The following is a 26,910-nucleotide window of genomic DNA, read 5'->3' as shown; positions in this document are numbered from 1 at the left end:
CAGTCCCTTCTCTTGACCTCTCTTCCTGCATGCACTCTCACTCTTCATTTTTTCCTTTATATTTTTCTTCTTCTGCATTTTCTTCACCTGTTGTTCTTTCTCATGTGTTTTTTCCTTTACCCTTCTATTTCATTATTTGCTATTTACTCTTCATAATCCTTTTAAAAGAGTCCCTATTTTTTAAACAGCTTGCATTCAGGCACACACCTTCTTGCTGTATGTCATTTATCCCCATACTTGTTACATTGTGCCTTATCACAATTATTAATTAAATGAATAGTGTCTGCACAAAAGAAATATGATTTAAGCTGTCCAGCATATATTAATGTTTATCTATGACCAGTCAAAAAAATATTACTTGGCAAGTGTTTTACCATATTTTCTTTCACATTTCAAAACACATTCTAACCTCCTCCCTTAATTTCAGAAGTTTCTCTTATCTCTAACTTTCAGAATATTATAAGCAGTTACACTCAGATCATACATGCATTTTAAATATTGTCTTTTTCTAGTTCAGTTCAAAACTAAAAAGTATTTTTTTATTATTTAGAACATAAAAAGAAAGTTGAAAATGTTCTATTTGTGAAGTGTTTTATTATTTAAGCAACTACCAGAAAAAAATAATTATTCCACGGATAAATGTCCTTCTTTTTATTCACAGTTCTAGAAATATCATCATCATCATCATCAGTCCATTGGCTTAGTCACAAATAATCTCTGTCCCAGTGTGTATAAAAGATGAAAGCTTTAAACCTTAGAACAGTTATCTTCAATGCATAACATCTGTCTATTGCAGTGTCATTTTTTTGTTCTTATTCTCATACTTGGGTTTCTCTTCTTTTTGTAAACAGTTTTACTTCCAGTGTCTTACTGCTCTCCTTTTTTGCCTGCTGTCACTGCTACATGTTTTTATTGTATTATCTGCTGCCACAAAGCCAGGTACCTTCTCAGTTTGTTGTTGTTTTCCTCTTTTACTTTCTGTCATAGCTGCATAAGTTTTATACATAATCTGGTTCCTTTTTCACATTTCCATCCTCAGCACTTCCAAAAATGGTATCTGCCATTTCATCCCATTGAACAACACAACTGTCACCTTGATCAACCTGCTCAATTATTTTTAACAGAACATCATCTGCAAACCTTCCAGATGACAGGTCTGTTATCTGAGCACTTTAACATATTCATTTACTTCCTTCTCCATAGAGTTGCTGTATCTAACCCCATGTAGTAAACACATTTTGCTTAACCTTTTGAAAACGTCATATTTAGGGAGTCTAGTAATTCGTTTCCACCCAATAGCTAGCATGTTCCAGAAAAAAATGTTTATTAATTTGTACATTATTATTTCAAACTATGTGCATCTTTTCTTTTGGGTTTGAAACTCAAGTTGTGTATGGTTGTTGGCTGCCACTGGCCCTTAAAACACATTAGCAGTCATGCATATTAACTTTAGTATCTTACTTTTGTTCTAAGTATTAAATGAAAGGTCCTTTCATTTGTAAATGTTTCAGTATTGCCCTATTCATGTGTGAAAAACATTAAGATTGATTACCTGAATTTGCCATTCATTTGGTCTTAGTTATAGTACTTATTCATAAGGTGTTGGGATATATATTGGCCAGTATGTGCCCACCATAAAGCCCAGAAACCCTGGGTCAATAAGCTACTTGCTGGGTGGTGTCCAGTTGTCCAAAGCAATTGCACTTTATTCAGCTGCTTTTACTGTATTTGGGTTTCTTCCTACTTTATTAATTTGTTTTGCTTTTGATGCACGTTCTTAAAAGTGTTCAATTGTAATTATTCTGCTGCATTTATTACTGCTTGGTAGTAGCCTGATTAAATTCTAACTGTTATTCTAAGCCTCTTAGTTTTGGTTTAAGTACTTGGACTTTAGGCCAGTTGTTTTACATCAAGAAGGTTTGTAGTCTACACTATTGTGGCAGAAGAGGTAGCTTACATCCTTCTATGTTAGGAATTGCTGGTTGAAGGCTTAGTGTATCTGTTATTCTAAAAGTGTCTTAGTTCTTGTTTATGTGCTTGGGCTTCTTCAGGCCAGTTATTTTATATTAAGAAGATTTGTGGTCTATACTCTTGTGGGAGGAGAGGGTAGCTTATGCCATTCTGAGCTCGGATTTACTGGTTGAAGGCTTACTGTGTCTGCTTATGTGAACTGTTTTTTTTTTCTGGAATTGTTGCACTTTGCTGTAATATACACTACATTCAGAGCTGCTGAATCTAATAGTTCTGTGTGTATAACCTCAGCACTAAATCAGGCCATCTTTTGTTGGAGAGGATTTCCCTGCACCCTAGTAGCAGTAGTGTGCAGTCAGAGGTTGCTGGAACAGGAATCAGTTTTGAGCTTTTGTATTGGTTAATTTGTACAAATCAATTTGCTTTCATTTGTTGCATAAGCACAGCATTTGCATGAGTTTGGCTCTTGTTTGAGCATTGTGCACTGCTGGCAGTTATAGATGCAAACACTTCTGCCTATAAATTTTCCCTAAGTACTCTGCTGGTGCTCCATTGACGAGTTCTCATGATTGTCCCTCACTGACAGGTGATATATTCATTGAAGCTCCTGAGGTAACAATACAGAATCCTACCCACTAGCCTTTTGTATTTTTGGCCACTTCTCTTGTTCTCTACTTTACCTTCCTGTCCTCTCCCTGTTTTCTGGCCACATCAGCTTACCTAGCATTAAGGATGAACAATTCCCTACAGTTTCTCCAGCCAGCCTGGTCAACATGAGCATCCTGAGGCAATGTAGTAATTTCCCCATGTACACTGACAAGCCACTTCTTCTAGTCCACACAAATTCATTATGTGAGAGATGCATCCATATCAAGAACCTAGAATCCAGGTTCTCTCGCTCACCAGTCAGTTAATCTGATACTAAGCAGGTAGTTAGCATGCACACCTCACCTCCTGCACCTACCAAAAAAAAAACACACAAACCTGCATATGCGGAGGTTCTTGCCAGAAGACCTCTCAAACACAAGCACAATTCACATAATACAGCCTCAGCAGAACATAGTACACATAATATATCATGCACCAGTGTCTCACTAGTCCAGCCCCTAAGGCATAACACAAAAACAAACATCTTAGTCATAGTCCACTCAATTGTGAGACTCACAGATGTCCCTCTCACCAGGTTGGATAAGGAAAAAGTCACAGTCAGATGTCTGTTAAGTGCCAGGATCTGCCACATCACACATGCACTCAAGTGTCTCAACAACAGGCACTGTTATGACTCCATCATAGTTCATGTTGGTGCAGACAACTTGAGATGTACCTCACTGAATTATACGAAGAGAGAAATGTCTTAGCTCTCTGATAATGTGTCTCAGGCATTCTTACATAGCCTTAAGCAGCATTTTACCTTTGCCTAGGAAGCTAACTCAATACAAACAAAAAATGATTGACTTCAACAATTGGCTTAGTTTCTGGTGTCATTCAAATGGGATCCAGTATCTGTCAGCCTGGAATGACATGGTCGACAAACCTCAGTGCTTTGCAGAGATGGTCTTCATCTGTCACCCCTGGGATTTCAGTTACTGGCTAAGGCTTTTGCCACCCCCATAGTGCCTTTTTAGGCAACATCACAAGAACAAAATTCCTGATATAAAAATACCCTCTAAAAGAAACCTCAATGTTATGTTCCTAAACACTAGGAGTCTAAATCAGAAACTGCACTGACTGTAAGCAGTCCTCACCTTGGAAGATGCTGACATTTGTGCAGTCACTGAGACATGGTTTAAGGCTGCAGACAGCATCCCAGCTATACCAGGTTACATTTCCTTCCACACATTCAGAGCACAAACTGAAGGCATGGGAACTAAAGGAGGTAGTGTATCAATATTCATTGATGATAACTACACCTCTAATTTGGTTAAACAGCACAATTTCTTTGAATTACTTCCAGTGCAATTGACTGTAGGCAAGACCCCTTTTCATGTCATTGCCAGTTATAAGACCCCCACCATAAATCAGGACATCCATGCAGCCTACTTAGATCTACTTGAGTCAATCAAGATACAACTAAACACCCTGGTTTTGGGTTACTTTAATTACCCATTCATTGACTGGGTAAATTATAAATGTTCTAACTCACTTGCCCAAAGGTTCTTGGACTTCATTAATTCCAATAACCTGGACCAGCTGGTTGACACACCCACAAGGGGCTCAAACATCCTGAATCTGGTGCTCACCAACATGGGGGGCCACTTCACTACCCCTAGTATTTGGCCATCACTGGTCAGATCTTACCACAAATCAGTCTCGCTAGAAGGAACTGTAACACAAGACACCCCCTTAGCAACAACTAGACTAAAAAACTTCTCTAATGCCAATTACAGCCTATTACATGACAGCATAAATAGCTTCATAGCCCCTCCCCCACTGATGGAACACCTACTTCTGCTGAGTTTTATACCAATGCTTTATATGAGCACCTGTACAATTGTATTGACTCTGCTGTACCTGATAGAATCAAAGCAAGATCTTCAAGGAAAACAAATTTGTCTGGTGGACAACTGCCATTAATAGGCTATATAACAGGAGAAAGAAATTGCTGTCTAAGAGTAGGAAGGAATGGTCTCAGAACTGGAAACATACCCTCCTCAACTTAAACAAGCAAATAAGGCTCCTAGTGAAGTCCTCCAAAGCTAACTACGGATCCAAATTAGCTTCTCTAACTAAGGATAACCACAAGGTGTTCTTTAGTTACATCCATAACCTCAAAGGTGACACCCAGATTTGCACTGAACTCATAGTTAATGGCACTACATATACAGAACTTGTGGATATAGCAAACCTGCTGGCTGACAGGTCCAGTGAAAACTTTACTCCCCTGTCCCCACCACTTATACGCCAAAGCATCACTAACACCTGTTCCACACTTTGTATTTCCAAGTAGAAGATCTTAAACACCCTCTCCAATGCCAAAAACAGCCTCTATGGGACCAGACAACATCCCTGGCTTTGTTCTACATAGGTTAAAACAGGAATTAGCATCACCATTGGTCACACTTTTCAATCACAGCCAAAGCACTGGCTTTGTTCCAGTGGAATGGAAAACAGCTACTATCATCCCTTTGCACAAAGGCGGTGCATCCACAGACCCTGGAACTATAGACCCATTAGCCTGACCAGCCTTATCTGCAAGGCCATGGAACAAATCATCATGGACCTTATTAACAAGGATATAGGAAATCTCCAAATGCTCTATCCAACCCAGTATGGCTTTGTCAAGGGGAAATAATGCCTGTTAAACTTGTGAACTTCCTTGAGACAGTCACCAAAGCCCTAAAGGAGGACAAATCTGTGCATACGACCTAACTAGACTTAGTCAAGGCCTTTGACACAATCCTCCACTCAGGCATCCTTGATAAACTCACCCAGCTGAATATCAAGCCATATATTGTCAGGTGAGTTGCATAGTGGCTCACTGATAGAACTCATACAGTCAAAATAGGGGACTCCACCTCCTCCAGCAGACCTGTAACCAGTGGTGTTCCACAGGGATCAGTTCTGGGACCCATACTGTTCAGAAACTACTTCACTCAAGTACAGGCTAAAACTACAGGACTGTGGCTGACAAACTTTGATGATGATTGCAAACTAGGAGTGATCATTGAAACCCTTAATGAAGTCAACATCCTGCAAGAAGGTCTTACACGGACTAATGACTGATGCCAAAGTCATGGTCTTAACCTTAATGCAAAAAAATGCATTGCTATCCCCTTCAGTAAGGGTGATGTTCCTGCAAACTACCACATCAATAACAATGCCTTAAGCACACAGTCAGTGGTGAGATATCTGGGCACACAGATCGATAGCAACCTTAACTTTGATCACCATGTCTCCACAGTAGTAAGAAGGGCATTTTATACTGCTCTTTTCATAAGAAAGGGCTTTGCTTCCAAAAATAAAAATAGGTTATAACCTCCGTATTCTATTCCCTCATCAGGCCAATAATAGAGTACAACAGTCCCTTTGTTGTGTTCCTTTCCAAACTCGTGCAGCAATTGGAGAGGCCACAAAGGTTCCTTACAAAGAAAATTCAGGATCTTCATGATCTGTCTTATGTGAACAGACTAAAATCATTGTCACTTTACTCTGTGTCATACAGACTGCTCAGAGGTGACCTGTGTCTTGCATATAGAGCAATCTCTAACCCAGCTTTAATAGAAATGCTGCACATTTATAAATGAAATCACATACTGCTCATTCGCTCAAAGGACCTTAACCTGGTATGTAAAATCAACAGAACTAGTGGGAGGTTGCCCCACCTTAGGAACAAGCTTCCTATTCATGTTAAACAAAGGCCTTCTTTGGCCCCATTTAAGCATAACTTGGATGAAGCAGAAACCCTTGGGAACACAGGTTGAATTTGGCTATACTTGTAAGGGACCTGGAGCCATTAGCCTAGTAACGTCCTATGATCCTATGAAAAGCTGGGCATAAAACTAATCAACCTGCCAGATATGAACTAAGAATTGCTGCACTCACTGTAGGTTCACTGACAGGATACAGCTTGGAATTGGATGACATGAAGGTAAGGAGGATTCTGGATATCCTGTTTATCCAGGAGACAAGATAGAAGGGCAATGCAGCAAATATGCTTGGCTTGGGAACCAACGTATTCTACTCAGGAGGAAGACATTGTAGAAATGGTGTGGGAATTGTGTTAGGAAGATACTTCAGAAGACAGTGAAGGAGGCCATTAGAATTAGTGACAGACTCATGGCAATCAGACTTCAATGTAAGGCTAGGGAGCTATTCATAACCTTAGCCTATGCCCCATGACAGGGCTGTGATATTGAGGAAAAGAGTGTATACAGAAAGCAGTTGCAGTGCCTACTAGATAAAGCAAGACAACATGAATTAGTGTAATAATGGGTGACCTGAATGCACATATCAGGGCAGATGGAACAGGATATGAAGAGTCCCTGGGTCCACATAAGTAGGGAATCAGGAATAAAGAAGGAGAGGCCATTCTAGACTTCTGTCTGGCAAATGGCTTGATGATGGCCTACACATAGTTCAGCAAGAGAGAGAGTCACAAGATCATATACAGGAGTGACCAACATGCAACTCAAGTAGACTTCCTCCTAAAAGGAAAGGCACTGGGTAGAATCAGTGATTGCAAAGTCAGCCCTGGTGAAACAGCCTGCAGCATAAACCACTGGTCACAAGAATCAGCTGCAAGCAGAGAAGGCTCTAAGGTCAAGTGAGACTAAGATAAAGACTTGGAAGTTGACTGGAGAGAAAGCAGAGCAGTTCAAGCCATTACTCGGAGCTCTAGCACCTTAGAAGAAGAAGAGGAAATAGGTGGAGTTGATGAAGAAAAATGGCAGTACATAAAAACAGCATGTGTGAGGAGTACAGAACAGATATGTGGCTGTGCCAGGTAGGGAAATAAGGTAGATAAAGGTACCTGGTGGAGGAATGCATAAGTCCAGGATGTTATCAAAGAAGAAAGGAGTGCAAGAAAAAGTGGGAGATAGAAAAGATGGACCAAGCTAGGAAAGAATACTGGTTGGCTAACAAAGTAGCTAAGAGAGCAGTATTAATAGCAAAGGGCAAGGCTTCAGAGGTACTTTACCAAATTCTGGAAAGTAATTTAGTAGAACACACAAAGAAACTCAATCAGGGTGTGGGGTAAAGGCAGAAAGATAATGGAGATAGCCAGAGATGAGGAAAGAGTCCAACTGGGCATTCCTACACTTGGAGAAAGAATATGGCAGGATCCCAGGAAATGTGATTTGGGCACTCCTGCAGTAGTTCAAACTCCAGGAAACATTGGAAGAATTAGTGCATACTATGTACAAAGACACAATGACTCAAATACGAACAGTCTTCGGACACACAGAGGGGTTCCTGGTATGAATGGAGATACATCAAGGTTCAGCTCTGAGCCCACTGCTGATTGTACTGTGATGCACTACATTAGCAAACAGATTGGAAGGAATAGATCAACAGCTAATAGAGATGATGGACATGAAGTGCCTGCGATTAGTGGCAGGATGCACACTTTGGGACATTCAATGAAATGAGGACATCAGAGCAGAAACCAAAGTAGTCCCAATTGCAGAAAAGGTCAGAGAGAACTATGTCACCCTGGTCAGTGAAGTTTCCGTCATTTGCACTAATTCTGCACAGTGCTGAGTGTTACCTTTAGGGTTCCTGACATAGCTGAAGAAGGCTTTGTGACTGATGTCATAACTGTCCTTGTTGGACTTTATTAGACCTTCTTGTTTATTTTTTATTTGACTCAGAGACATCTTGTCTCTATGAGAGTTGCTCTTTCTGATTACGGCCATGATTTTTTTTCTTTTGTTATATACCCTGTTAAGGTAATGATTCCAATAGTGGGGTTTGTTTTTGGTGTTAGATCTTGCTTACTACTAGTAGGTACAGTAGCCTCAATGCAGCCATTTACATGTTTCTACAGGGTTTCTATAAATAATTCTGCATAAGTAGCTATGTTTTCAGTGTTTGGGGAGCCATAAATGTTGACAAACTGTCACTTAATAAGAGGTAGATTGCTTTATAATAGTTCCTAACTGGTACAATTTCAGGTGGCTTTTCCAGGTTGATTTTTATTTCCTGAGAGACAGCTTTGTCATCCAACCTCAAAATGAGGATGTGACATGGGAGGAGGGGGGGAATGCAACACTTTGTCATGTTGGTGAATACTTGGTCTAATATGTTTGATCCTCTTGTTGGAGTGTGTACTATCTGCCAGGGTGTTTGTGTTGGTAAAGTCCAGGAAACATTGTCCCTGGGAGTTACAGGTAGTGTATGTTTACCAGTCTAGATTAGTAGATAGAATGCCACACAGTGCAAGGCATGTACCTGTTTATTCACAGAGATTCATAATGTCTCTGTTCATATAATCCAGTGAATTGTGATACATGGATATGATAGAATCTTATTGGTACATGTGGAGCAGTGACTTGAGTGCGTGAGTGATATTGCAGATCCTAGCAATAGATAGGCAAGTAATCATTATGTACTCCTTTTACAGCCTGGTGGGAGAGGCATCTATGTATCATACAAAAGAAACCCTTATGATGAGTACTAGGTAAAGTGATTGCTTACCTTATGGCCTTTGTTCTTGTGAGATCATTGGGTGTAGGCTTATGTGTGCTGTTAGGTGTTGCTTTGGTGTGTGCTTAGTGATTACTGAGGATAGGTGTTACTGTTTAACACCTTAAGAGGTGTTTGAGGTTTTGAGAAATTTCTTTTAAGTGCCTTAGCATAAGAAGGTCTATGTATGTCGTGAGCAGTATGGGGAAGAATGTAGTGTGTGTGTTCTTGTTTGTATGTCCAGATTTTGCCTCCAAGGAAGTTATCTGTATACATCTCCCACATACAGTGTTAGCTCCTTTAAGGATTAAAAGGTTGTCTGACTACATGGGACAATTGCTGCATTGTCTCATGATCCCCATATCCTCCAAGCTGGTAATAGAGACATTGAAATTGCAAATCCATGCTCTCAAGACTTATATTATTGTTGGGCTATTATGGTTTAGGGACTTGGTTTTACAAGGGTCACCTGAGTGGTGTCTCATGCCCTAAGATTATCTCTATCCAAAGCCTTTCTGTGTGACAGGGTAAAGTCCTAAGTATTAGCTTTAAAGGTCTGCTACTATACATGGTACAGCTAACCAACAATACACCCTGAACAGCTTATAATAGACTGAACAGTTATAATATACAGAAAAGGATAAAAGTGAACTCCAGTGCTCTCTGGTCAATAAACGGCTACACTTTGAGTTCCTTGGAGTGCTTCCCAACTCATTGAGGCCAGACAAACCTCTTTTGCCACAAGAAGGATTACCCTGGAATTACTTAATGTAAAAACACAGTAAAGATAGCTCGAAAGTGCAGATTAATGTTGAACAACAAAGTCCCTCTGACTCATGGAACAATCTCATTTTATACCTCCCTGTGTGTTTGCTAACTCATACTGACCAGGCTACTTTACCGCTCCCACTAGAATTGCAGTCCCAGTCATCTTAATGTAAAAACACACTTTAGTTAGCCTAAAGGGAAAACTTACAAACTTGCTTCAAAAAGCAATTGTGACTTTAAGCTCCCTTGTGTGTTTCCGAACTTGGATAGAGTATGCTACCTTTCTGCTGCCATTACAAATGTAGGCCTAGTCTCTTTAGTGTAAAAATGCACTTTAGTTAGCCAGAAGTAAAAACGTAACACAAACAAATTAAATAAACTACAATAATCGATTGTCACTTTAAGCCTCCATGTGTGTTTTCCAGTTAGGACAGAATGGGAATCTTTTCTGCTCTTACCAGAATTGCAACCCCAGTGTTCTTAACATAAAAACATACCTTATTTAGCCAAAATTGTTAAGGTATCAAAAACAAATCAAGCAACTAGCTCCAACAAGTAATTGTCCCTTTAAGCCTACCTATGTAAATCCCATCTCAGACAGTCAGGCCACCTTTCTTCTGCCACTAGATTTGCAGCCCCAATCTTCTTAATGTAAAACATTCATTAGTTAGACACAAGTGAAAAGGTACCTGAAACAAATCATACAACTAATTACTAGCAATTACAAGGGGATTCAAAGGCAGACAAGTCAGCAATGAGGAACACGCACTCACACTTTAAGGTAATTTCAAAGTAGATTAACAGTCTAAATGGAGGCAAACCAAAGAAGGACCAGGAGCAGGCTGCAGATTCCAGTTTCAAAGTAATTTATTCCAGAACAGACATCTTTTGTATTTGGATGTCGTTTGTTCTAGAATAAACTACATTGAAACTGGAATCTGCAGCCTGCTCCTGGTCCTTCTTTGGTTTGTTTATTGTTGTTTTGTGTTTGGATGTCGTCTGTTCTGGAATAAACTACTTTGAAACTGGAATCTGCAGCCTGCTCCTGGTCCTTCTTTGGTTTGTTTAGTGTTGTTTTATGTTTGGATGTCATCTGTTCTTGAATAAACTACTTTGAAACTCAAATCTACAGTCTGCTCCTGGTCCTTCTTTGATTTGTTTACATTTGGACTATATTTGTTTCTTGGGCCTGGAGACTTGTATTTGGTGGTAGCTATTTTTATGAGTCTAAATGGAGGGCCTTCCCAGTTTCTGCTATCAGTAACCAGTAAGATGAGCAGAGGAGTTGAGAATGGGAGGAGCTTCTAGGACAAGGTATGCAGAAGACAAGGCTGAGTGGAGCTTTTAAGGCCAGATATACAGCAGGGCAGGCAGATCAAATGTATCCAAGTATAAAACACAACAGGAATAGATTTGCCTATCCAGTATTTTTACTGGACTATCTGGAAATCAGAATGACTCTCTGAGTCTCTGGTAGTCCAGAAAGCACTGTACAAACTCCATAATTCTGTTTAGAAGCATGGACAGTATACCAGTTTATTAAAAAGCAACATCTCTCTTTTTTTTTCTCAAAAAGCATCACTAAAGTAACGCAGTGAAGTCCAAGGCTGCAGAGTCATAGGTAGAGAAGGCGGTGTGGCTATGGTCCAGTTTTCAGCTTCACAAGAGGTGGAAACTTTAAGGAATAGATTAGATAAATGGTTGGATAAATGGGGAACCAAATCCAGAAGAGAACTAGTAAAAATGCAATAAACTGGCAGCCCATTCAGAACACCTAGGCCCAGCACAGTAATCAAAAAGGACTGCAGACTATAACAATGCCTTCCATTTATAGGTTTATCTGAAGTTAAAGCTATTAATGGAAGGCATTGTTATAGTGTAGATTGATTCAAAATTTAAATTTACTAAACATTTTGAAGAAATGAAAATTTCAGCCATGAGGCAATTAGGCATAATGATAAAGAATATCTCCTTAACAGAGGCGGTTAAAATGGTGGACGTACACAGAACATATATAAGTCCATTAAAAGAATACAATGCTAACTTTTGCACACATTAAGATGCTAAAAATAGTTCAGTGAAAAAGTATTCCATCAGTTTGTGAATTAAGTTATTTTGTGAAGTGTAAAAATACAGTTGTTTACACTTAAATATCAGTAGATCGGGGGAAGCTTATATTGGCATATAAGACATTTAAGGATGATATATTGTGCACTAATCTAAACTTAGAATTTTATTCAAATATGCTACTCATAAAAATAAGAATTTAAACCATATTGTACCACACAAAACTACATAACACAAACTACCCACTGCATGTGGAATAAATTGTCACATTACATCTCAAAGAATTATTCAAAAGATTCAATGATACCCACATTTCACTTCACATATTTTAAAGATATCAACAGGGCATGATATCAATGTAAGCTTTGTCTCTATCTTTGTATTATTGTATGCGTATGCATGTATGTATGTGTATATATATATATATATATATATATATATATATATATATATATATATATATATATATATATATATATATATATATATATATATATATATATATATATATATATATATATATATATATATGTTATACAAACCAATTTCATTATTTGTTATGTTTGTTAATGAAAAAGAATCATTAAAATCCTTTTTGGAAAAAAAAAATATCACATTACATTCACATGTCTTATAACAAAAATCAATTTAAAATGAATTTTGATAAGTGTGTTGGCAACTTTTGATGAAAGTCTAAAGGATTCAGTGTTCAAAATGACATCCATGTCTGAATACTGGAATTATGAACGTCTGAACTTATACATGTTTTTGAGACACCACAGTTGTTGACTCCTCATCTCCTCTGTTTACATAACAGTGCTGTTCTCTGTGACTGAACTTTATTCAGTTCCCATTGCCAATCAGTATGCGGAACATGACTGTTTATTTTGCTGGCCTGCCCTGACATTGCACAATTCTTTAAGAATAATGGTCTGTGCATGTTGCATGTGCAATGCATGAAAACCTTTAGTGACTGTAAATAATAGCATGTACACATTTGATTACTAAATAGCTTTAGTTTTATTTTTGCTTATATCCAAATATTACAAAATAATTCAAATATGGTCCATATAATGAAACTGCATACAGATATCTGAAACATTGATGCCCTTTATCAATTCCTGTAAATTAAATCCTGTAAAACTATGCCGAGGGTCATATCAGAATGCAGATATCCATACTTTAGAAAAACCTTTCGCAGAAATAGTGTACCCATATAGCACTGGAGAAAAGATTTATAGTTTATATTGTAAAGGTAAATGACAAAAAAAATTATGCTTTAAGCAACTCAGATCCCTAGATATACTACATCAGATACTGGAACTGTTTGTTCTAAATATGCACATTCTGAAACAAAAAGATGCAAAGCATTCGTAGCATTCATTCGTAAAGGCATTGACAGAACACTGTGGCAAACACTCCCACTTCGTAGGTTGTATTTTATGACTACACCTATTCTATAAAGTATGAATGCTTGAATAGGCTTGCATAACTACATTACAATGCTCAACAATGATTCAGATATTTTAACTCTTTCACATTCAGGAAAGAAAAAAAAAACTTGGCCATTGCAGTAAATATTACTGAGACCAAAAAAGATTCATAGCTATATTATGCAGACCACTTAACTTGTCTTACAGGAAATAAAATGGCACTTTATAGCACTTAGGAGGTCATAAACTCAGAGGTGCTCAGTGTGTTTTTTTCAAAAGCCTATTGAAAGGCATATGAGTACCATTTCATACCCAATGTAATGATTATCATGATGACTTGGAATACTACCGCAGTTAAACACCTATCACAATAAGCTGCCTTTACAATCTATCTGTAATGTATTGCTACAGTCTGCTGTGTTAACCTTTAAGTCTGCTTCAAGAACTCCAGTTAGAATGAGCTGAGATATGAAAGGGAAGACGAAAACAGCTGTTCAGTGCAAAAGAGTGCATCAGCTAATTTATCAGGATACAAAAATAATAAATATAGGATTTTGCATATATTGCTGATGTGGTTGTTAAAGTTAAAAACGCACATGTGTGTAAATGCATGTTGTCACAGGCATACCCTTTTTTCGTTTCTCCAAATGTTTTGGCTTTGGCTTTCTAATACTGTGACTGGAATGGACTTCATCCCTGAGTCAGAATATGATTAGTGTTCAACAACTTATTATTGTTGCACTCTTTGATGGTTGCCAAGAGTGCTCTGCCCAGCACACTCAATACACAAAGAGTTACTTCCTTCTGAAGTTGATACATAGTTACATGTATTAACAATATATTTATATGAACTTGAAAATTCTTTTTTTATTAGTCCCGTTACTCCTACTACTATTTGAACTGTTGAACTGTCTGCATGTCTTTATTCCGCATTGCTCTACTTTGTTTCCAAATTCTGGCATTTATCTCAGTATGTAGGATACTATGTTCTCTCGGTATATCTATTCAAATGATTAATGATATTTTTGTCATTTTCTTGTTATTGTTTTATTTTTATTATTTATTTGAAGTACTATATCTGGTTTTCTTACGATTCCATATGAACAAGGCATCTTCATTTTTTATAATGTTTTGTGGTTTCCCCAAAGGATCTTTAGAAAGCCTAGGTATGCATTCAGATGAAATATTTAGCCTTTATAATTTAAATATGAATAAAGCATGGTAGGCAGAAAATCTATAATGCATTCCTGCTTTTTATTGGAAAACATGCATTAAACATATACTTTCTCCTGTACAAAGCAGTCAAAGTTTCAAATAAATGTACCATACAACTACATTTCCATTAAACATTTAGGCATAAAAGTAATTAGGGTTGAAAGACCCTAACTCATTAATCATTATCTTCAAAAGAAGTTACAAGCAGCCTGCTTGAAGGATGCACCTTAAGTTTTTACATAAATATTTTCAAGTTTTATTGTTGTCTGTAATCCAGTGAGAGCTGGCTCCAAATGGAAGGGCTAAATTTAGAAAATGTTCATTTCTCTTACTGAGGTTTTAAATTGATCTAAGTAATACTGTCACTGTATTGTTTACAGGTAGCCAGTAAAAAAAAACTTTTAGCAGGTTTCTGTAATATGTGCATGCATCTGCAAACACAAAGAAATATATATATTTTGTTTTTGGTGGTCTGAATTTTATAAGTATTTGAAATGGATGAAAATTAGTAGCGAATGGCTGTATTCAGTTTTGGGGATAAGTACATTTCTTGCCAGGAAAGAAAGGGCTGTGGGTGGGAGACTATGGACAACTACCTTTAGTTGTGCAATCTTAATCATAACCATATCAGTTTGTTGCACAAAATTTTGTGTAGGTCCCAGAGCTAACCCCAAATACCTTTACTTGGTAACATTGGGTATTACATTGCCACCACTGTGTGCTATTACAAGGGATGGATATTAAGAAGTGTCTGACTGATAGAAAGATCATGATGTTGGATTAATATGACTGATCAAGAGTCTGCTGGTGTGGCTTCAGTTAAGATTATTAAAATTAAGAATATTATCCTTAAAATTAAGAATCTTATATCTGGTTTGATAGAATTCTGTTGAGAAAATAAATCTGGATATCTTAAGGACATTTGATACCCACATAACTAAACCTGCTTTTCATTTGTATGCATGCATTCTACTGCCATATTTTTCAAGTCACACTGTAACCTTTTCTAGTTGATTATAATATTGTCTCAGTTAAAACACTTAAAGTTACAACACACTGAATGATGTGTCTTTGAATAACATTATTTTCACAACTATTATCTAAAAAAACTTTGTTATTAAATGTAAGTGGTGAACCATCTTATGTAGGCATATTTGCCAAAGAGCTCTTAATTCAAAAAATTTAACCGGAACTATGAATGTAATGAGACTCCACATATTTATAAAATTTCCCTCATTTCTTAGAATGAAATTTCTAAAGGTTTGACCTGGACTATGAGAGATGATTGTCCCATTTATGCAATGACATGAAGGTTACATGAAAGCAATTTTATCATTGCTAGTCATGTAACAAACATGATATATCTTGAAATAATTTATCAACTGATGAGTTATAGTGAAAGTAAAAACTAAACATATCACTGGAATAGTAGAAAAAGTTGTTTTCCTTTTTTCTCTCTTCTTATTGGTGCATGCCATATTGCAACAGCTCTAAGTTGAGTTGGTATGTTTATGTAAATAATTAATACAAAAAGTGTAGCATTAAGAAAACCGAATATAAAACAGAATAAGTAATGTTAGCGGCTTAAATAAACCAACCGATGGTATTGTCTATAAAAAATATCCTCTATTTTAAAACAAATTGTGTGCTTTCTTCCTTTACAACTCAAAACTTCTTCAGAATGTCTCAATTAAGAACAAACATCCTTTAAATACTAAAGTATGGCTTCCAGTTAACTAATTGCGCTAATAGTTTTAAGTGACAGTACATTAAAATTTAACACCAAACCTGCTAAATAAAATCCTTATATAATGAATGACTAGCCAAAAAGTCAACTTTTATCCAAAGAATACTGATTTAGGTACAAAAATAAACGTGAATACTTATGTAATAATAACATATATTTTCAAGCACATAAAAATCTCATTTTCAAAAGTGGTTGGATGGGAATCTATTCATTCAAATCCAGTTTTTGGAAAGTATGTGATAAACTGCCACTTAACTTCTTGTGCCTCTAATTTTACATTTATATTTCCACTTCTAGGATTGTATTTTATTTGTTCTAAAATAACAAATTGATACTTCTTAAAACTTGTACATATGGTGGAGTGCTTATACAGGGCATTTTTCTCATTCTTTATTACAGTTTCATAGTTGTGTTCATAAATACACTTTCTAAGACTTCTCTCCATTTTACCTGTGCAGAAAGCTGGTCAACATGCTTTGACTGAGATTTACCTTTCCAAAAAACTAAAGAAGATCCCATGTCATTTACTAACACCAGATCTTTAACTTCTAAAATGTAATTACACTTTGCACATCTTCCACATTTAACTGCCCTACTTTCAAATGTTCTTTTGTGCCCATATTTGTTTTCAAACCAATCTTTAAGGTTATGTCCAGTTTTATACTAAATTTGGATTCTGACCCTAATAATTGATAACTATCAGGGTTGGCTCTTAAAATATTCCAATTTCTTTTAATGGTATTCAGAATTTCTCCTACTTGAGGACAATGTTGTACTACCAGATTCTTTTCATAATTGTTCCTGACTACAAGCTGATCTGCTGAATCAGGTTCAGTCCTTAACAAGGGTTTGTATTTTATCACCCATTGGGATTGGATGTAATTCCTAATTTCTTTAACCAATTGATATGGATATTCTTTGTTAATAAACATGCCTTCCACTGTATCTAATTCTTTTTTTATGTCATCAAATTGAGATGTCATTCTTACTATACAAATGCACTGACCCTTAACAATGCTCTTCTTTTGACTAATAGGGTGGCAGCTAGCAAAATCTAAATAAGAGTTACTGAAAGTGGGTTTTCTAAAAATCTTGAATTTAAACCCCTTGTTGGTGTGTGCTATAAGGGTATCCAAGTAATTGCCAGGTAATTAATCTAATGTTTGTTGTAATTATAGGTGAATTTTAAATAACTGGTTCTGTAATTGAAATAATTAATAAAAATAGATATATCTTCCTCCAAGCCCCCCACAAAATAAAAATATTGTCCAAAAATCTCACATATAATTTTATCTTTTGAAAAAAAATCCTGATTTAAAATCTGCCTTGGTTTCCCAAGCCACATAAAACAAGTAAGCATAAATGGGGGCACAAGAACCCCCCCCATAGCTACCCCGTAATTTTGTTTGAAAACCTCACCTTCAAAATATATATATAGTTATAGTCCAGAACTATTGACATAAACTCTACCAATAGGTTAGCCATATCACTAAAGAGGGATGTATAATTTAATATGCTATTATAAAAAGTTCCAAGTCCTTCTTCTTTAGGAATTACTGTAAATAAATCAATTACATCAATAGTTTTAATTTTTTAAGACGTTGGCTATTTAAATATGAGGATTGAATTTTAACTGTGTGATTATATTGTTAATTAACAAATGTTTTTTATTGCTTGGTTTTAATATAAAATGTTTGAGCTGTACTTTGTTTTTTTGTCTGATGAAGTGGTGTTTAACCGTAAAAGTGCTAACATTGTATTAAATAGTCTCTATTTTTACTTTTACTTGAGTCTTCTTTGCCTTGTAGGAACTCCACTTTGTTTTATGCTTCTTTGGTTTTGTACTTGTACATTTGTAGAGTTCCCTAGCCCAGTTGCTGTTTTTATTTTTTGTTTCCAAGGTCCAAAATTGACTTGATCTTCTCAGTAATGCAGCTGCAAGAAAAGTGCTGTGACCACATGAAACCACTGTACTTCGCCTTTATTGATCAAAGGAACTCGACTTGGTCAGCAGGAAATGCCTCTTCATTCTGCTACAGAGGATTGTTTGTCCCCCAAACTCCTGAGGATGACTATATGTTTCCACGAGGACTTGCAATGTGTCATACAATATGTTGGGTCCTCCTTGGACCCATTCCCAATCAAGAGTGGAGTGAAGCAAGGGTGTGTACTTGCTCCTTCACTCTTCGGCATCTTTTTCTCTCTGTTACTGTTCCATGCCTTTAATGAGTCCAGAGATGGTGTTTACCTCCACATTATTGGTAATCACTTCAACCTTGCACACCTTCGAGTGAAGTCTAAGGTGCAGACAGTACTGATCAGAGAGATGCTGTATGCAGATGACGCTGCCCTGACTGATGTCACTGAAGAAGCACTACAGTGCCTCATAAGCTCCTTTGCTGGTGCCTGAAGAGAATTCAGCCTCACAATCAGCCTCAAGAAGACCAACATCATGGGGCATGATGTCAGCAACACTCCCACATCTTCATCAGTGATCACACTCTCAAGGTGGTGAAGGACTTCACTTACCTGGGCTCCACCATTACCAGCAGCCTCTCCCTGGATGCCGAGCTGAATACCTGGATTGGTAAGCCAGCAACAGCAATGGCATGCCTAACAGTGAGTATTTGGCACAACTCCAAACTGACCGTCAACACTAAGATGAAGGTGTCCCAAGCATGTGTGCTTAGCACGATGCTCTATGGTAGTAAGACATGGATGCTGCCTCAGTAGGATCCTGGGCATCATCCAGCAGGACTGCATCCCAAACAAGAACATCTTAGGGCAGGCAGGGATATTGAGCATGTTTGCCCTGCAATCCCAAAGGTGCTTGTGCTGGCTTGGTCATGTCAGTCATATGGTCATGTCAGTCATATGCTGGACAGTCGAATTCCCAAAGAACTTCTAGATGGCAAGCTTGCTACTGACTCCAGAACCACAGGAAAACCCATTCTGCAGTTCAAGGATGGCTGCAAGCTTGACATGAAGGCAGGCAACATCAGTCCAACAGGTTGGGAAGCCATAGCTGCAGACCACATCATTTGAAGACTGGCCATCAAGACAGGTAGTCAGATGAGTGAGAAGAAGAGAGAGAGGAATTGTTTGAGGAGAAGTAAGAGTTCAGACAGCACAGGATAGCTTCAGTACCTACACAGCCAGGCATTGACTACTCCTGCAAAAACAGTAACAGAGTCTGCCAGTCAATTTACAGTCACAGCAGGCACTGCATTTCAACCACTGACTGATTTTGTGACTCAAACTTATTGTCGCTCAAGACATCATTGTGTGTGTTTGCATTCTGCCACTGTTGTCTGTGAAATTTCCATTGAAAATCATTGAAAATTTTGGAATATAACAACACATGTCTATGTAGAGATACAAGATACTGTTTACACTAGGCTTCTAAAATTTTAAATGCATTGTGCTCTAACCTATAAGTATATGGCCAGATGACACAATTTGAAAATGATTATTATTTTTTTATTGTGCATTAACATAGTGAATAGAGATTATTGTTGTATGACTGAATTATCTATATCTATGGTAACACTTCTGATTAATCCTTTCACTTGCAGTTACATTCACAACACCTGCACCATCATCGACTTCTGAAATGTGTGTTGGGAGTAATAGTGCTTGGAAGGTTTCACTGTCAATAATGTTCTTGCTTGTAACAATCATCTGCTTAATTATCTGGTAAGTAAAACTTTTCCAACTTGCCAAATAATGAATGAACCTCCATTCACAATTATGCAAAATATTATGATGTATTATAGAGTGATAATTGTTGTATACTGAGGAGTAGGACCACATTGCATATCATAACCATTATTTTATGTAGAAAAGTGAAAGATGTCAAGAAATTCACTTTGATAATGAAATTGCAGATGAAAGTTTTGAAAACCATTTATCAAACGTAAAACTGCAGTACTGACTGACATCCAGATTATAATATTTTCTGGACATGGAGCTTCCAATTTAATTGCAAAGTTATTGTACTTACTTGCTTTTGGTGATGGTTTTCTACAAGTAAACACATTTACAGTGGTTCACACTATTTTGGAAATGCACCCCTGCTTGCCAGTGTAGTTTAGTTCACCCTTTGCAGCTGTTAAACCAGTCTTTTAATACCTACTGATGGAGTATCAGCAGTTTCATAAGTATTTAAAAGTAATACTTATATGGCCCTTCTTGTGGATACTGACTGCTGTTGGATCTTATTCTCGCTAGGTTCATACATATACAAGCATTTATAACAGCTATTGTCACACATGAATATCACATTAATGCAATTTGTTAATCATTTTCTGAATATGTATTACAGAATGATAAAGGTTTTATTGTATAGCATTATCAGCGTGTAAAAGGCAGTTAGAGTTCTTAGTCTGAATGCATTATGTTAAATAACTGCAAAGTGAGATCATGTTCATTCAATGGTATTTCTTTGAAGCTGTGAAATGGCAAAGTTAAGATAAAGGTCTCTGTTGTCATATCTTATGAGTAACTTCAAACTTAAATCACTTGTCTTTATCTTGCACTCATTGGATCATTTTAATTTTATGATACTTGCTAATATGGCATGTTGTTTGGAGAGCAGATTAACATTTCATTTGGAAGCCTAGATATTTTTTCTATACATAATTAGTCATAGATTCATTCTGTATGGCTGTATTAAGCCTTTTTAAAGAAATGTTGCAGGAAATGAGTGGTTTCATCATGGCAATGTGTCTCAGAAATTAAGACACTCTCATAGAGAGTAGGGGGTTTAGTTCTGACCCCACTTACTGCTTTAGTTTAACTTATCCAAATGTTTAGTTTTTACATATCTTGATGACAGTGAACCCCATTCATAAATCAGGCAGAATTAAAGTTCATAAAATCAGTTTTACTTCAGTCATTAACATTTGATATGTGTCCTCTTCTCAGCACCTGCAATGTACCCAGAAATGTCTCTTTCTGCAATTCATAAGGAGTTACTTTCTTAGGCAACATATTTAGATGTGTTTTAAGATTATTTTTATTAGTCCAGTTGTTCCTACTTCAACTGGAACTATCTGTGTATCCCTCTTCCACATTGCTCTAATTTCTCCTTGCAAGTCATGGTATTTTACAAATGTATGTCTTTCATTTCATAAGGTACTATATTCACTGGATGTAGCAATCTCAGTAAGCAAAGCTATTTCTTTCTTTTTCTCTTGAGCTATAGTATCTGATCTGTTTGCATCAACCTACTTATCTGCTGGTGTGGGGTGATCCCACATAATCATTAGTTCATTATTTTCAACAATCCATTGTGGTTCATGTTTCCAATGTCTATCACCTGCTTCTTTGCAGTATTATTTGCAAAGTCAACAATCCATTGTGGTTCATGTTTCCAATGTCTATCACCTGCTTCTTTGCAGTATTATTTGCAAAGTCAACAATCCATTGTGGTTCATGTTTCCAATGTCTATCACCTGCTTCTTTGCAGTATTATTTGCAAAGTCCTCAGTGTAACAACCTTTCCACATTGTTTATGTCTTTCAATATACAAACTTTCAGCCATAAGTGAATCGGACCCTGCCACAAGATGTGTAACTGGTTCTAGTGCTTTACTGCAAAACCTACAGTTGACTATACCTCCTATTTCTTCTATGGATTTTATGAACCATCTAGTATTTAATCCACTGTCTTGCACTGCCATAATTAAGCTTTCGTCTTTTGGTTTAAACTCATTCCATCTAAGTCATTTACATGATAACACTTGATCAATGTGTGGCTGTTCCAGCAGATCTCAATACTTCATAATGGAATTGTGATCTTTCCATTTTTTTCCGATCCCATTCTTTGTATTATTCCTTTTGCTTTTTTGTAGTTTCTGTTGCCATCTATTTTTTATCCATGTTTAGCTGGATTTCTGTGTCTGTGTTTTCCCTAAAAGCTTCTGCTAACCTAAACAATGAGGTTATCTTAGATTTATTTTATTAATGTTTTAGAACTTACAGTATGTTTGGATCTGATGATGTCAATAAATACAGAGACAATCCCACAGTTGCTGACCTATATGTATAGTCAATTTCAAAGAGACCTATACCTCCTTAAGATCGAGGGATAGATAATCTTGGCAAACATGATTTTTGTATATCATCTGATGGGCATGGAGCAGTTTTTTTGTTTCCCTGTCAAGTTTATCCAGCTCTTTCTCTGGCCAATCACGCCTAAGCTATATGTTGAAACAGGAAGTGCAAGTTGACTTATAGCTTGAACTTTATTCCTAGATGTCAAAGAAGTTTTTAATATTAATTTTAGTCTTCTAAAATATTCCTTGCTGATCTTTGTTCTACTTTTTCCATGCTGTATTCCTTCCCCTTTATCTATCCCAAGATATCTGTTCATGTCTTCTTGTTCCAAATCTTTTACAGCACAATCCTCACCACTCAGGCCTTCAGTTTTCCTCTTTCAAATGTTGCTTTTATACATTTGTTGAGACCAAATGATATTCCATTGTCATCTGTGACAGCTTTAGCAACTTGTACCTGTTATTCATATGTTTATCTTCTGAACTATAAAGTTTTAGATCATCCACAAAAAAAGTAAATGAGATATTCTTTCACTTGATGAATTTCTTGGAGTCGGACTGAACCCATGAACTAGTTTATTGAGTTAACAGCACAGCAGATTGAAAGCGATGGTAACAAAGAATAACCCTGAAATATTCCACATGGGGTTTTTACACCCTGGATAGAATTTTTCCTTTTTTGTGGTTCAACTGCAAAGTGGTTTGTCATTTATAGAAATGGCAATAACCTGCACCAGTGCATGATGGGTCTTGTACATCTGTAAGCATTCTATAATCCAAAAATTAGGAATACTTTCATATGATTTTTTTTTGCAATCTATCCATGCCATACTGAATTTTCTATTCTTTTTAGAGGTCTCCATTATAGCTAAGTTCAGCAAAAGATGATCCTTTTTTCCATACAAATCGTTTTTATTCCCCTATGGCCATGATTGTATTTTTATTTAAATTACTGCATACTCTACCTGCAACCATTCTAGTATATAACATATATCTTTGGGAAACAGGTTATTGGTTGATAGTTGTTATAGTGATCTGCAGGTTCACTTAAGTATGAGTATGGGTTTCCGCATTGGTAGCCAGTCAGGTGCCATTTTAGGATGTACATAAAAGTAGTTTTTACCGAAGGTTAACTCGCAGTACAAAGATAACAATACCTTTAACCAAAAGGTAGGTACAGTATCTGGACCTTGCATTTTCCAGTTGGGACCCTTTCTTAACTTTATCTCTGTCTCAGTAGGAATTAATTTGTTCCAAACCATATCTACTATATCACAGTCTATGAAATGTTTCTTTTTTTACTTCTTTTTTACACTCAGCCAACTGGGTAATTGTAGATACTTCTACAGAGTGCATTATTTCCTCTGTTCTTGGTGGTATCTCAGCTACTGCTGTTTTCTTTCTTAGCTCCCTGTAGAATTTGTTTGGCTCATCCCCAAACTGTTTTTGTATCCTTTATATTTCTCTGTTATCTCTTGAGTTTTTTAACATGCACAGAGATCTTTAATTTATTGGTAGGAAAAAGAATAACTCAAATTCTGATCTGTTTTTATGTTGTACTTTTGTTTTAGCTCATTCACTATTCTAGTATTTTTTAGATTCATTTCCATTTCTGTATTCTTCCAGTAATACTTCCTTTCTTTAAGTCTCATAAGTGCTTCTAGTCAGTGGTAGTGATCTATTTCCCCCTTTATTTTCCTTTATTAATTTATGCTTTCTTGTAAATACTGTATCTGTTATTAGTTTCACTGCACAATAATGTATTCCTTTAATTTCTGCTATAGCCTATGGATCTCTCTTTACAGTTCCAATTACTTTATTAATTTAGCATATTCGTTTTTTGACAATCTACATCTTATTCACTTTTGGGCATTTTATTATATTATGATATTTATCTATTTCTATCAATTTCAGCAGGTGTTCTCTTAAATTATGTTCTTCCTGACTGAGAGTTTCTTCTACGGTTTGTGACTCCTGCTCTTTCTGCCTCTGTGTGGAAATATCTTACTGGCTGTGAAAAGTTTGTATGTTTTTTCCATGTTGTTCCAGGTTGCTGTCTTTTCATTCTGATCACTCTGGTTTCCTCTCACATCCAAAAGCATATATGTATAGATAGATATGTATCTGCTTCTATTTATCAAAATCCCACTTAGTGGAATGATGAAAGGAAGAGATGATGTTGCAGAAAATTTACTTTAACGAACACCTGGATCATCGTAACTTAACCCCGGAAAACTAATCACATGCTACCAACATAAAAAGAAACCACAGCAAATCAAACCCACCCAAGTGGGGGGTTGCCCCCATACTCCCCTAACTAAATATACCCACTCCAAAATCACACTATAGTGGAGAAAAGGGCAAATTTCACCATGGTGGCCAAGTGGTTAGTTTCCCAGAGTTAAATTACAGTGATCCAGGTGTACATTAAACTAAATTTTCATCAATGTCATTTTGTCATTTTGTAGTTTGATTAAGTGGGAATTCAAGAAATAGAAGTAGACCCATAGATATATATAGATATATATAGCTATCTCTCTGTATAGCGATATATATATATATATATATATATATATATATATATATATATATATATATATATATATATATATATATATATATATATATATATATATATATATATATATATATATATATATATATATATATATTTACAGTGGATATAAAAAGTTTACACACCCCTGTTAAAATGCCAGGTTTTTGTGTTATATAAAATGAGACCACAATAAATAATTTCCAAACTTTTCCCACCTTTAATGTGACCTATAACCTGTACAATTTAATTGAAAACAAACAAATCTGTGAGGGGAAAAATATAAAAAATAAAAAATGTACAATAATCTGGTTGCATAAGTATGCACACCCTTAAACTAATACTTTGTTGAAGTACCTTTTGATTTAATATCAGCATTCAGTCTTTTTGGGTAGGAGTCTATCTGCATGCCACTTCTTGACTTGGCAATATTTTCCCACTCTTCCTTGCAAAAGTGCTCCAAATCTGTTATATTGTGAGGGCATCTCTGGTGCACAACCCTCTTCAGGTCACTCCACAGATTTTTATTGGATTTAGGTCTGAGTTCTGGCTGGGCCATTCTAAAACTTTAATTTTCTTCTGGTGAAGCCATTCTTTTGTTGATTTAGATGTATGGTTGGGGTCACTGTTATGTTGAAAGGTGAAATTCCTCTTCATCTTCAGCTTTCTAGCAGATGCCTGAAGGTTTTGGGCCAAAAGTGACTGGTATCTGGAATTGTTCATAATTCCCTCCACCTTGACTAAAGCCCTAGTTCCAGCTGAAGAAAAGCAACCCCAAAGCATGATACTGCCACCAACATGCTTCACTGTGGGGATGGTGTTCTTTTGGCGATTTGAAGTGTTGTTTTTGCGCCAAACATACCTTTTGGAATTTTGGCCAAAAAGTTCAACCTTGGTCTCATCAGACCATAACACATTTTCCAACATGCTTTTGACAGACTTGATGTATTGTTTTGCAAATTTTAGCTGGGCCTGGGTGCTTTTCTGTGTAAGAAAAGGCTTCCGTCTTGCAACCTTACCCCATAGCCCAGACATATATAGAATATGGGAGATTGTTGTCTCATGTAGTACACAACCGATACTTGCCTGAAATTCCTGCAGCTCCTTTAGTGTTGCTGTAGGTCTCTTGGCAGCCTTCCTGACCAGTTTTCGTCTTGTTTTTTCATCAATTGTGGAGGAACATCCAGTTCCTTGCAACGTCATTGCTGTTCCATATTTTCTCCACTTTTTGATGATTGTCTTCACTGTGTTTCATGGTATATTTAATGCTGTGGACATTTTTTTGTACCCTTTTCCTGACTGATACCTTTCAACAATGAGATCCATTTGATGCTTTGTAAGCTCTCTGCAAACCATGGCATTTGCTGTAGCAGGCAACTGAGTAAATGTCAGGAAAATCCTACTAGGACAGCTGAACTTTATTTGGGGTTAATCTGAGTCTCTTTAATTGATGGCAGATGTGTACCCAAGAAAGACTGAATGCTGTAATTAAATAAAAAGGTGCTTTAACGAATTATTAGTTTAAGGGTGTGCACCCTTATGCAACCAGCGTATTGTACATTTTTTTTTTTTATATTTTTCTCCTAACAGATTTGTTTGTTTTTAAATTGAATTGTACAGGTTATAGGTCCCATTAAAGGTGGATACAGTTTTTAAATAATTTATTGTGGTCTCATTTTTTTTATATCACAAAAACCTGGCATTTTAACAGGGGTGTGTAAACTTTTTATATCCACTATAAATATATATATATATATATATATATATATATATATATGTATATATATATATATATATATATATGTATGTATATATATATATATATATTGATATATATATATATATATATATATATATATATAGATATATATATATATTTTATAGACATTTATGTTTGTGTGTGTATACATACATATACACACACCCACACACAAACATATATGCATTTTTTCATTGTGTTCAGTTCTACCTG

The 26,910-nt window shown here is 36.4% G+C and overlaps 1 protein-coding gene across 2 annotated transcripts in view; it reads left to right on the top strand.

The window, feature by feature from the left end:
* CNTFR (ciliary neurotrophic factor receptor) overlaps window positions 1-26,910 on the top strand; it is a 2,564,731-nt gene that overhangs the window by 2,519,378 nt on the left and 18,443 nt on the right. For both annotated transcript variants that reach the window (XM_044077809.1, XM_044077802.1), the window contains one exon: window positions 19,902-20,022. In XM_044077809.1, coding sequence (XP_043933744.1) covers window positions 19,902-20,022 — 121 coding nt within the window. The remainder of the gene's footprint in view (window positions 1-19,901; window positions 20,023-26,910) is intronic.

Source organism: Protopterus annectens, chromosome 1.part1 (assembly GCF_019279795.1).
Source record: "Protopterus annectens isolate FY-2018-M chromosome 1.part1, PAN1.0, whole genome shotgun sequence".
NCBI lineage: Eukaryota > Metazoa > Chordata > Ceratodontiformes > Protopteridae > Protopterus > Protopterus annectens.
The sequence above is the reverse complement of the archived record's forward strand: the minus strand, read 5'-3'. Positions and strand labels throughout refer to the sequence as shown.